Source organism: Anser anser (genome assembly GCF_964211835.1).
Source record: "Anser anser genome assembly, chromosome: 11".
Taxonomy (NCBI): Eukaryota; Metazoa; Chordata; class Aves; order Anseriformes; family Anatidae; genus Anser; species Anser anser.
In genome coordinates, this window is record NC_139732.1 from 10,826,263 (window position 1) to 10,839,120 (window position 12,858).

A 12,858-nucleotide genomic window follows, 5' to 3' on the forward strand; every position below is an offset into this window, starting at 1 on the left:
GTCCCAACACCTACGAGGACGCGGCCGCCTACATCCAAGCACAATTCGAGAGCAAAAACCGCTCGCCCAACAAGGAGATTTACTGCCACATGACGTGCGCCACGGACACGAACAACATCCAGGTGGTCTTTGACGCCGTCACCGACATCATCATCGCCAACAACCTGCGGGGCTGTGGCTTGTACTGAGCCCCTGCGGCGGCGGCGGCGCAGGGAGAGGGGCAAAGCAGAAGAGAAGCGACGCGGCCACACCGACACACACACACTTACACACACCAAGTGAAACGAAAGAAACAACCAAACCGAACGAGAGGAACAAAATAAAAATAAAAAAAATAAAAAAAATCGTAATCATAATCATGCAAGTTGGTAAATAAAAAGGCATAAGGAAAATTATATATATACGTATATATATATATAAAAAAACAAATCCACGACCACCTTTTTAGTTTGTCTCGAAGAGCTGTGGGCAGAAGGGGGTCCCTGGCCTCAGCTGGGGGCGCCTCGGGGGTTTTGGGGCACCTCCAGCTCCGGCCGCGCCCCGGTGGGGCTGGGGCCAGATCCTGCCCACAGCCCCGTGCCGGTGCTCTCGGGGGGGAGCGTCTCCTCCCGGCGCGTCTTTGAGCGGGTTTGGGTTATTTTCAGTAGTTTTGGTTCGTTTGTTTGTTTTTTTCTCTTTTTTGACTTCTTCTTACGATGAACCGGTTTTATTTCCAGTGCCCCGCGGCCTGGGTCAGCCGCTGCGGCGGGAAGCTCAAGGATGTTATTTTTAATAAAAAAAAAAAGAAAAAAAAAAGAGGGAAATAGGATAAAAAAAAAAAAAAACTCCCTCCTCGCCGTGCGTCCTAGCTAAAAAGGGAAACAAACAAACAAAAGATCTTTTCCCATTTCCCTTTTCCTGGCTGTTTTGGGCAGAAAGCGCGGCGGCGCATCCTCCGTGCGGGCAGGGACGAGCTGGCGTTCGCTCCCCTCTTTTGGGGCTTTTTGGTTTCGTTTCATTTTTTAAATTTTCCACCTCACTTTAGGTAAATCCCTCCCCAGCCGGGAGCCAGGGGTGCGGCCGGCGGCGCTCTCCATTCTGGGGTTTTTTCCCCCATTTTTTCCACCCCCTCCTGGCTCCGGCGCCTCGTTCAGCCTCCGGCCCGTATCCAGAAGCACAGCCCTGCCCGGCCTCCACCTCCGCTCCCAAAAACCCCGTGTTTCACACCAGATCGGCTTCCGCGTCTTTATTTTCCCGTTCGGGGTTGATTTGGGGGCTTCGGGGAGGGGTTATACATATATACATATTTTTTTTCTTTTTTGCTTTTTGTTTTTGTTTTGTTTTTATTCATTTTCATTTTTAACTCTTTCCAGTGAATGCTTTTTTGTGCTGCTTTTTTCTCCCCCCTTCCCTCCCTCCCCCCACCCCATGTCCTTCCTTTTAGTGAATGGTGTTTTTTCTCTCATGTGGGGATGTTTGTGCTGCAAAAAAAAAGAAAAAAAGAAAAAAAAGAAAAAAACTTTAAAAATAAACAAAAAAAAGACAAAAATACAAAAAAGAGAGAATGAAAATAATTTAAAAATTTTAAAAAACACACAAAACCACAAAAAGTAAAAAAAAAAAACGAATGTAGTGTTTACATTAAAGCCACAGTTTTCATGACCAATCCTTCACCATTTCTACTTTGATTAGTAACCAGACGTCTTCACGGTTTCACTTTTAAGAGTTATCTTTGCTGAAGAAGAGCAGTCACACCTGTTTAAAAGAAAATGAATAAATAAAGAGGAAACTAAAAATATTATATATATATATATAAAGCGCCAGGTCTTTCTAAGCCTTTCTATTACCAATCAGTGAGGTTTCTGTGATATATTACACACTGCCAATCTCTTTCTCTGACTAATGGAAAATTCATGTGTAGCTCAATAAAGAGAATGTTTGTCTGTACCCCGGGCTCTCCCCTCCCGCGTCTCCGGCTGCTTCTTTCGCCGCACTCCCGCTTTTCTTTGCCTTTCTAAGGGAAGGAAAAAAATGGGAAAAAAAAAAAAAAAAATCGCCTTTTTTTCCAATGCTGAAACAACCAACCCACACCGATGCTGCTTGGTGCAGGGTGGTCAGGAAGAAATTAGGCTTTTTGTGGGCTGGGGGTGTGGGACCTGCCTGGTTGTTGCTCCCACCCCGTGCAAACAGTAATTTTATTCAAAAACGCCTTCACCCCGCTGTGGCCCTTCACAGGCCTGCTGCTGGACCTGGACAGGGCTGGGAGGCCGAGGGAGCAGAGCCCAACCCCTGCGAGGCTTTGGGCAGGTTTGGGCTGAGGGCAAACCCCAGGACTGAGCTCGAGGGCACTTTTAGGGGTTGCTTCACTCACTCCCCACAAATTGCCCGAGAGAAGCCAGCAGAAGGCATCTAAGGGGACCAGGAGCACGCCTTGGGGGACAATCGCAGCAAAGCAATTTTCACCCCATAAAGCTGCTGTTTGTGCAAGGGAGGCCCAACCGCCTGGGCCTGGCACAGCGAGGAGGAGCTGAGCGGAGCTGAGGACTGCGGCAACCCCTGGCTGTTTGTGTGGGCTCCGAAAAGACCCTTGAGGTGTGGTGCACGGCAGAGCCTACGGACATCCTGGCCAGCTTCAGCGCTTCACTCGTGCCTGGGACAGCAGCGGACACAGTTCCGAAGTACAGATGGACTTCCCTGTGTCAACGGGGACGTACAACACACCTGAACAACATCCTCACAGGAGGGGACGCAATGGGACAGCCTTGCCATGCTGGCTGTGGATGCGGCTGGGCGTGAGGGGGGCTTTGCGCGGCCTCAGGCCCTCATGCCTCACCCAGGCCGCAGCTGCGTTCATCCCGGTGCAGGACTCAGGTTTTCAGCTCTTAGCCAGAGCAGAAAGCCCAGCGAGGGGCAGGGAGCACCAAGACCCACCGAGCACACGGCCCAAGGGGTGCCGGAGGCCGGGCACCCTGCAGGGCCCTGGTACGTGCCCGAAGCAGGCAGTGGGCGCTGGTGGCTCGGCTGGAGCAGAGCCGGAGCTGCCCAGGAGGTGGAGGAACACTTTTGAACCCCACTGGGCTGCAGGAAGGGGGTCACTCCCGCCCTGGGTGCACCCCGCGCTGCCCAGGACACAGAACTGGATGGAGCAAGGGAAGCTGGGCTAGAACAGGCGCTCAGTCCCACACCGGTGAAGTTATTTCTTCATGGTTCCTGCTGTTTGTGGTGCTTTGGCGGGACAGACACAGCTCATATCAATGCAGGGAAAGCCAAGCGAGCTTCTCCCTGGATGACCTCCCTTTCCAGGGAAGCAGAGCCAAGAGAGCATCACCGCCCCCCTACCCAAACACACCCTCAGCACCAAGGTCACTCAGATGCCATCCCGCAGCCGGCCAGGGCCAGCACTGGAGGGAGCCACCAGGGAGCAGGATAAAGGGGAAAGCCGCCCACAGGTGGTCAGGAACACAACAGGAGGAGATGAATCCATGAGGAATTGCCCAGGGGTCTCTGAAGCTCTCCCTCTACTCCTGGTTTCAGCTACAGGATGCTCACCTCCACCACACGAACCAGGCACCCCCTTTGCTCACCCCCACCGTGAGCTCAGCCACTGGAGGCTCCCCAGCAAGAGGGGTTTGTGCAAGACAAGCTCATCTGCTTCGGAGCAGCTGCGGGATGATGATGAAGGGCACAAAGCTGCCACCAGATTCACACAATCCACAGCAGGGTCCCTCAGCACAAAGGGAGAAGGTTGCTGGCCAAGGGCAGCTGCTTTGCTGGTACCTTCCCACACCAGCATGGGCGTAAGAAATCAGGGAACAGTTTTTTGAGTGTGTGGTGATAAATTCTGGGGTGGGCAATCGGACAGTTCAAAACCCCACTTCATTTTTACAGTCCTCCAGATATTATTTCTATTCCAACTTCATGCTCACAGCATGGCTGGATTCCAGTCCCAGGAACTGGTCTACAACCAAGGGCTTGGAAAAACCTTCCCTACCTGCTGTCGGGCTGCTGTGTTCCCTTCGGTCCCCCTTCCTGTCACGACGGAAGTGCAAGTGCTGCATTTACAAACCAAACATGTGCCAGGAACATAAGACAAACTACAGAAATTTCCAAACAATTTCCAACACTGACCAAGATTTTATTTTTTTTTAAACAATAAAAACAAACAGCTGTGCTCTGAGCAAAACCAATGATCTCAAAAAAAATTCTTTGAAGTTTACTAACAGCATTGCAAGGTAAGGCTTCCCAAAAAGTTTTATTGAAATAAATTATTTTCACCTAAACATCAATGCAACTCCTTTCATTAAGTTCACCTTTAAATGTCCCTAAAAACCAACAGTAAAAAAAGTTACCAACAATTCTAGATAATACTGGGCTCCTTCTAAAGGACAGTGATGCTAGAACTCACTCATCAGGAATTTAAAAATTAAGTCGCTGCCATGTAAAATTCAACTATGCAAGCTAGCATTGCCGGTTCCAAGTGCATCTCGTGTCAAAAGTTCTTTAGAAAAATCACAGGTTAGCAGATTGGATTGCAGCCTGCCTAAGGCCCAGCTGCCCCAATTCTTCTAGTCTCATGGTGAAGTCGTGGGGTTAAAAATGAAATAAAAAAGCAAGATATCAGAGCTATCTCCAGCCTCTTCTTTGAAGTCCATCCATGTTGCTCTGAAGTCCGAAATAGGCAGGCTTTTCGATTGTACTCCATCGGCTTAATGTAACACTGAATGCCAGGGGCTACAGCCTCCCCTCGTGCCCCTTCTTCATCACTCGATTCCTCCCAGTCTCTCACTTCTTTCTGGCCATAAAAGACAAGGAAAAATAGCACGGCCCCGGGGAGTGAGCAGAACTACAAGTCTGCCAGTGCAGAAGAGCCCAGCAATGGTAAACAAACTAGTTTATGCTGGAATCAATGCGAATTAGCACTTTGCTGCACAATTCATGATTTCATTTTTTACTACATTATGTAGCTAGACAGCTTCCATCCAGTCTAAGACCTGACTTCCCAGCGATACCGCTCCAGCCCTTCCAGCTGGTCTGCAGAGAACCCTTCATTCACCCTCGATACAAGCAGGAACCTAAGAGCAGGAACCTGCTCATCTAATGCAGGGTTTGCTGCAAATTTCTAAGCTTTCTTCCCCTCTTGGAATAACTCTCCCTGGTCTCAAGCTGAACTTGCCAGTGCCCTCTGTGACCTGCACCCAGAGCTGCTCATTTCAAACACACTTCCCCCAGCTTCTGCTGTGCAGTCAGCCTAACACCTCACGCTAGCTGCAGAAATCATGCCCGTGGTTTACAAATCGCCTTTGTTTGTGTAGGGGATCAATGTCACATAGAAAATATTACAAAAAAGGTTAATTTGTCAGCTGTCCAAACATTATTAGACCACATGCTTTATACAGCACAGAGGCAGCCAGCTCACTCGGCAGCACAGCTAGCTGAACTCTGAAGTGACACTTTCCTGCTGGTATAGAAAGCGCAGGGTTTTTTTGTATTTCATTTATTTATTCAACATTGCTCACGAGGAGGAGGAGGAAGGAGAAGCAGTGAGCGCTAAGAGTTTTGCTGCATCTGAAGTCTCCGTTCGGCGGCAGCAGCTAGCGTCCTGCGACGCAGGGTGACGGGATCGGCGGAGGCTCCCTCAGGCAGCGAGGGCTTCTCTGTGGTCAACTCCTCGTCAGAGGTTTTGTTTAAATAACGCCTACAAGAGGAGAAAGGAAGATGGGTGAGCAGAGCCCACCTCATTGGGCTCTGGAAAATACTCAACTGGTACATCTAGGAAACAAGGTGGGGGTTAAGGCATACTGAAAGCTGGAAAATACCATGCAAGCACACACAGCCTCTGTACTCAAAGACAGCCCATGGCACACCTCACAGAGTGGGAGAAACCCAGTGCAAGATCCTTGTGCATATGAGAGGGAGCCAGTTCTAGAGGTCTGGGCTCTACTCTTAACCCAGAGCAGCTCAATGAGACTTCAGGTGAGTTACCGAATCTGTCTCCATTATTCCACCACCACATTCCAGGTGGTGTCTACCCCAAGAAGCTAGTCACTGACAAGAAGTAAGCCTTTGACAGGAAAGGCACTTCAGCTGCAAAGCCTCAGGTAACACAGAAATACAAGCAAGCAGCATCCAGAGTTAATAACCCAACACATTTTTGCAGGTAGTGACAAAATACAGTAGTTTGCACTTCCACAGCTTTTCAACACAAATAAGGAACTAGTAACCACAACATCAAAAATGCTTTTGTTTCTCTAAAAAACATTTTTCAAAGAAAGAAAATTATTTTGGGAGAAAGCCTATTTAGGGATAAACAGTTAAAAGCCATCATACCCCCAGTTATTCACATGGCAGCATTTCAATATGGGGGAGGGACACAACTCAGTGTACTTTTTGTAGACCCTTTCTGTGGCCTCCCTGAGATAAAATGGCAGGGACAACACTTGTTACAAATGCTAAAAAATTTTTATCTACAGCTCCAAAGTGTTTTTCCTTCCTTATTTTTTTTTAAATCAGCAACTAGACGCTAGTAAAATTCACCAACATGACTAACTCATGTGAAATAAGACTCTACATACAAGACCTATTAGTAACTGAGCTAGAAGAGAGTCAGTCATGCCCCCTTCAACAGCGTTGACTGGTTAATCATGAGCTCCTCTGGCATGTTTTAGTTAGTGGCAGTCTGTCATTTTTGTGCTGCTTACTGCTCAGGGCTCTTGCTCTGCATTTGCAAAGAGCAGTGCCGGACAGTCAACTCAGCTGCAACAGCACACCCAGTGCTGGCTGACACCTAAGCTAGGAGATAAACTAAGGTGCACAAGAGGGCTCGGTACAAGGCCTCTCACTACAGGCTCACACTAAAGCTCACTGAAGCTGGAGAAATCATCCTATGATTTCAAAGAGCTTTGGATCACCACTTAGGAAGCTGTGTGCATGCTGCGACACATGACGCTATTTCAAAACTGGGATTATCAGTGACAGTTGTCTTAAACAGCAACCTGAGCCTGCTGTAGCAATGTATTCATTCCTCTTAATACTTTACGCATCAACTCAGTCTTTCAGTGGTCATAATTCATTCAAAAAACATTCTGGGGGAAGTGTAACTGAGTGGCCAGGCTGGATTTTTAGGGAGGAACATACTTTCGAGCTTGCTGCAACAAGTCCTCCTTCCGCTGAACCAACATGCGCTGCCTTTCATCAGCTGACTTTGAAAAGCGACTTCCCCTGGCTTCAAAATCTTCTGCCTCACTGGGTTCTGCTTCCATTTCGCTGAATTCTACCATTTCTTCCAGTCTTGAGTTCAGTTCAAGTGGTACTCTCTCCGTCTAAAAGAAAAAGGGGAAGGAGGAGATAGGAAAAGTTTATAGAAAAGAAGTCGCAAGTCTATGCAAAATTTGCTAACAGGGCTTCTTTGCATCAAAATAACAAGCTACAAAGAACTGTCATTTTCTGAGGCACTGGAAGAAGCTAGAGTCTCCCTTGGCTTCCTTTGAAAGCCCCAGCCAAAGTACAGAACAAAGCTAATTCAAAACACGTTCAAAGCGCCTGTATTCTATAATGCTCTATCTTGTACGCCATGTTTGAAAGTGATCTCAAAGACATAAACATTAATTACTCATAATTAATGCTGTCTGAAAACGGGGCATTTGATACAGCCAGATTCTGGGGCTGACTTGATAAGCAGCGTAACAGTAAAGAAGTTAAAAGGCAGAAATCCACATAGTAAGGGAAGAACAGCAAATGTGTTTGCAAAGAGGACGTGGGCGTGAGAAGGGATTTTACGAGGCCTCGGTAGCAGTATCTGCAGCACCCGAATTACCACGTGTCAGGACCGCTGGAGCGAGGCTGGCAACTGTCCCAAGCTCAGCGTGTCAATAAAAGAAGCTGGCGGCCCTGCACATACACCTCTTCCCCCTGGACAGCTGGCAGACATCACTAATGTGAAAATTGAGCTGATGACTGATGACGCCGGTACTGCAGCGTAGGTGAAGCAGTGTATCCTGATCACGTCCTGTCACATACAAACAGATCAGCTCTGCCAGGGAAAACAAGATGTTGCTGAGCGCGGCAGCTTCAAGAAACAAATCACCTTGATGAAAGGCTTGAGAGCTGAGCTATTGTTTTGTATCCCAGAGGATTTCTGAAACAAGCAGGATGCAGCAGAGAGCTATTAGCCCAGCCAGCTCCTAGCTTTGGGTCTCTCAACCACGGCAGGAGCCACGACAGCGGGGCAGGTGGGCACAGGGGGGACCACTGCTCAAGTCCCAGCAGCATGGGCACGGCGTACACTGCACGGATTTTAACAGATGATGTGCACGGCAAGCTGAGTCACCCCAAAACCTTAGAGATGTCGCCAAAGTGCCAGCTCGCTGACACAACGCCTTCAGAGGGCACCCACCAAGACAGAACTTACGGGAGGGCTCCCTGTAGCGCACACATTAATGCTGGGGTAATGAGGTGGGGATACTGCTGGCCTGCCTCAAAGCAATGCCTCGACCGAGGGGAGGACGGGAAAGCTCCCCTGAAGGATCTGATCCTGTTTATCCAGGGCCAGGACAACCTCAGCAGTTCCAGAAGAGCAGGCACAGATCACCCCAACTGCTGCTTCTCATCACCACATCCATCAACGACAAGGAAAAGGGGAGCTCGGCCAGGTAAGGCAGTAAGGAGGGTACTCATTATGGCCAAAGCCCAGATAAGCTCACATTTTTCCCCCATTAGAAGATGGAACTACACTTCTTTCTTGTAAAGTTACAAAGATGCAAAATCGATCCCCTGAGCATTGTTCTGTAAGAACACGAGAGAGCCCTGAGGAGTTTTGAAGAGAAAAGGATCAAAACTAATTGCAGGAGGAGTTATGACAAGCCTCAGTATCAGAGCAGGTGTCAGATGCAGAAACCTTCATGCTACAGAACCTACTCCTCCAAGATAAAATCAGTAAGTTCATGAAAACCATGGGATGCCTTGGAAGTGTTTCTACATAGAGCCACCAAGTATTTAAGCAATGACAATAAGCAGGATTCTCAAGGAGGGGCATCAGCTGCACCAGGAAAGCTTCAGGCCTATAATGACAGCTTACTTGGTAGGTCTGAACAGCCCTACCCAAACTCCACTCAGGATTAACAGATAAACACACACACACAAATTTAAAGGATAATCTTCAAATACATTTCAGCACATGAAAATACAAGCTTGCAAGAAGTAGCTATAGCTGCTCACAGACCCGTTCTTACAAGGAGTTAACAGCAGAGTCAGAAAAAGGGAGGGCAAGTACAACAGGGATAGAAAGGGAGCACATCGAGCATTATGCATGCTGCTGGAAGCATTAACATTTCAATATACAACGGGAGAAAAATATGTGCACAGCATCTTATTAAGTGTACAGGCCAACACTGGTAGAAGCAGCCAATGTTCAGAGCATTATCTACAAACCTTTAACAATTTGTATTGTGCTGATGCTCAGAAATGTCTCCGAGCTATCCTTATGGCAGCACTGACACCCCAAAACCACAAGTTATGTTGGGGGGAGGGAGGGGGATGTCATTATCTCTATCTTAAGATCTTAGAATTCTAGATTGAATTACGTTGTAACACGTAACAGAGGAAAACCTACCTTAGCCATGAAGAAGGGTGCTTTTATTTGAGCACGTGAGCTCCCCTAACAGGTTTGCCATGATGTTGGAAGATGTACAAAGACTATCAGTGGGCATATTCATTTAAAAAAAAAAAAAAAAGACAAGATTGAAAGCTTGTAAAATCTACTGTAAAGCTGCAACACAAAGGAACTAGAGCTGCCAGGTTCTCTCTTGGAGGCTGTGTCATAAGGTGTGAAGTTACATTTCTCCACTATTAGGAAACGCAAGTCTCGCTCACGTGCAATGATGAGGGCTCCTAATGTCCCTCCCCTCTTGCATTCAAAAAGCTTCTTAAAAATCAAGTGCAATCTGCTGAAGTAGCTTGTTTGCTGCTAGATCTTTCCACACAGACAAGAGCTTGACTGACTATAGCAAAATATTCTCCTGGCAAAAAGAAAGTCTGTAATACGCCAAGTACTTGGTTAAAAACTGAAATCAAAACTGAAGAGAGAGAAAAATAGACTGGAGTTTCCTAGGGGATGGCCCTGAGCTCCCAAGTCTCCCCTCAGCAACAGAAAAAGTATCAGCAGAAAGGAGCTGAGGCAGCTTGTCTCCCAGGCAGACCCCTGTGGCTACGTAACAAGGGTGGTCAGCTTTCTGAGCCAGCCTAAATGAACGCTAAAGGCACAGATCAATCAGTTTGGCCTCACATCCTTGGAAAAGCATTCGTCTCCTGTCCTGCCAGGGAATGTGTTCAAACACAAAGGCCTCCCAGCTCAACTCTCCTGTGGCAAGGTCCGCAGAGGGGTATTTCCGTACCAAGTGCATCCGCAGTACAGTCAGAGGATGGTATGGATACAACAGGAAGGAGAAACATGGACCAAAACGGGCAGGCAGCAAGCCAGGTCTAAAAGAAAGAAGTCAAAGCCTTTAGCAGCAAGCCTACTTGCTTTAATTGCACATCCCCAACTTAAATACAAACAACTGGAGCAGAGGGACTGGCTGAGCTGCCCAGTTCAGACACTGGCCTGTGACCCTCGTGCACGCAGGAGGCAGGAGAGGGAGAGCAGCAACGGGCACATCCCCTACGCCACCCAGCAGCAAGTTCCTCAGCGCATGGCCATCTCAGGCCCCCTCTTCAGCCTTCGCCTGCGAGTCCCATTCGGGGCAGTAAAAACCATCCAGTAAAGCTCACTGAAGTTAGCAAGTTTAGTTTGCTCCAACTACAACACTTCATCTGAACAAAGGTCTTCGCTGTAACTCACACCAAGCACACGTCACTGTTTGAGAGCACACCTTCAAGGACACCACGCTTGAAGTCTCCTACCAGGTTTTTAAAGTTCAGTAGCAGGACAGAGAGACAGGCAGAGCCAGGCAGGAAGAAAGGAAGGGACAGCAACACAAACATACAAGCAGGATCTGAAGCCAGTTCCCAGCTAACACAAACTCGCTCAACACTGTAGAAACAGATTTTACTGATGAGGAACAGTGAAAACGCCACCAAAACATTCTAATTAACTCAAGAAGTTACTCCAGAGATTTTAGATCCAGGTCAAGATTTGCATTCCTACAGTTCTGCATCCCCTACCCCAGGCTTTTATCAACCACCTGTACCCACCCCTCACCACCTCTTCTTCAGCCTCAGCTGCAGAACCAAAGCCCAGCTTCCTCCATCTCGCTCCCTGCTCATGAGGGAAATGCTGCTCTTCAACGCCAAGCGAGAGGCAGGTTGGCTATTTAAAGGGTGCAGGGGTCAGAAAGTAGCCCACCTTACAAATCCACTCTCTTTCTAACCCAGCTGAAAGAAAGGTTCATAGAACAGAAAACTTCACGATTTTGTTACTCCAGTCGGGGAAAACAAAAGTACAGTGTGACCTTACTCTACTAGCAAGCTTTTTTCCTTCTTCCTGTCTCATTTTAGCTAGGCCATGCTGCTTTAAGTCCTTCAAGAGGAAAAGCAAAAAGTCATTCCTGTGCTTTGCATGTAAAAGGGCTACTGTCTCTTGGCCCTGTTTGCATCCCACTCCACTCACAGCAAAGCTAGCCAGGTCTGCAGTGCTTCCTCCAGATCACAGAACAATTCTTATACCCAGAAGAGAAACACTACTCATTTTCAGGGAAGTCCCTGGAGACCTACAGGATGGGAATGGGAAGAGGAACATGAAGAGCAAAGCGTCTGCTGTCTTGCTCTCCCCATTCCATAGATGGGGTGGGCCTGACAGACACAAAGACGTGATCATCTGTTCTTTGCATCACTTGAGAGCACTTTCATTGAAGAAACAAAGAGAAGCTTACTAAAAAGCAATGTACACAGAATCAAAGCATGGCTGAGGTTAGAAGGGATCTCTGGAGATCATCTGGTCCAACCCCCCTGCCAGGCAGGGTCCCCTAGTGCACGTTGCACAGGATGGCATCCAGGAGGGTTTTGAACATCTCCAGAGAAGGAGACGCCAGAGCCTCTCTGGGCAATCTGGTGCAGTGCTCTGTCACCCTCATGGTAAAGATGTGTTTTCCCATATTCAGATGGAAAAATAAGAATTCTTTACAAACAAGACCACCGTGCTGAAGTCTTATCCGAGATTACATCACTTCAGTTGCCTGACTGTGAAATGCAAAGGAGGGCGGCCACCAACCTGATCTGATACTGAACCGAATGCACTTCTCTGTCCATACAATTTCTAATTGTGCTTTTTGGCCATTTTTATGCCAAGTTACCTGCGTGACAGTTTCGGTATCCTCCTGATCCGTACTGTGCCGTTCCACAGGGTTGTTCAATGCAGGTCTAACGTTCTCTGCACGCTGAAATGCAAACATCATGGGTTTAATACAGCGTGTGAAATGACAAAACAAAAACAAGCCCTTTGAACACATTCAAACTCTGCCTTCTGCCACATCATGTGTTGTGTTCAATTTAGAAACAGATAAGTTAGCAATAAACAGAATGCAGTGTTGAAAGAGAATTCTCTCTGCTTCCCCACACACAGACTGGAACTGCACTCCAGATAACAGTGCTATCTGATGTGCACACAACCAGAATTCAATATTCTTATTAGCAGAAATTTTGTCCCCAGACTGCTTTACTGAAATCTGCTATCGCTAATTAAGAACAAGGCATCATTTTGCCGTATACTTTCTTTGCAGAAAACCTTCCTAAATAGTACAATTCAATTATGTGTCAGCAGAGAAATCAACTGGAAATGTTCTAAAGGCTCTGCAAACGAGCAACGGGGAAGAGCTGCTGTAACTGAACAAATATTTGTCTCTAGTCTAGCTAGGACATTTTCAATATATTTTTGGTACACGACTGAAT

At 47.5% G+C, this 12,858-nt stretch overlaps 2 protein-coding genes across 3 annotated transcripts in view; one reads left to right on the forward strand and one right to left on the reverse strand.

The window, feature by feature from the left end:
• The window catches only part of GNAO1 (G protein subunit alpha o1), a 138,660-nt gene extending 136,736 nt beyond the window's left edge, over window positions 1–1,924 (forward strand). Inside the window, exon 8 of the mRNA XM_083851874.1 lies at window positions 1–1,924. Within this exon, the coding sequence (XP_083708000.1) occupies window positions 1–188 (188 nt within the window). The 3' untranslated portion in view covers window positions 189–1,924.
• Window positions 1,925–4,093: 2,169 nt separating this feature from the next.
• AMFR (autocrine motility factor receptor) overlaps window positions 4,094–12,858 on the reverse strand; it is a 28,902-nt gene continuing 20,137 nt past the window's right edge. For both annotated transcript variants that reach the window (XM_083851862.1, XM_083851863.1), the window contains exons 12-14: window positions 12,264–12,347; window positions 7,114–7,298; window positions 4,094–5,674 (exon numbers count right to left, since the gene is read on the reverse strand). In XM_083851862.1, the coding sequence (XP_083707988.1) occupies window positions 5,527–5,674; window positions 7,114–7,298; window positions 12,264–12,347 (417 nt within the window). In that variant the 3' untranslated portion in view covers window positions 4,094–5,526. The remainder of the gene's footprint in view (window positions 5,675–7,113; window positions 7,299–12,263; window positions 12,348–12,858) is intronic.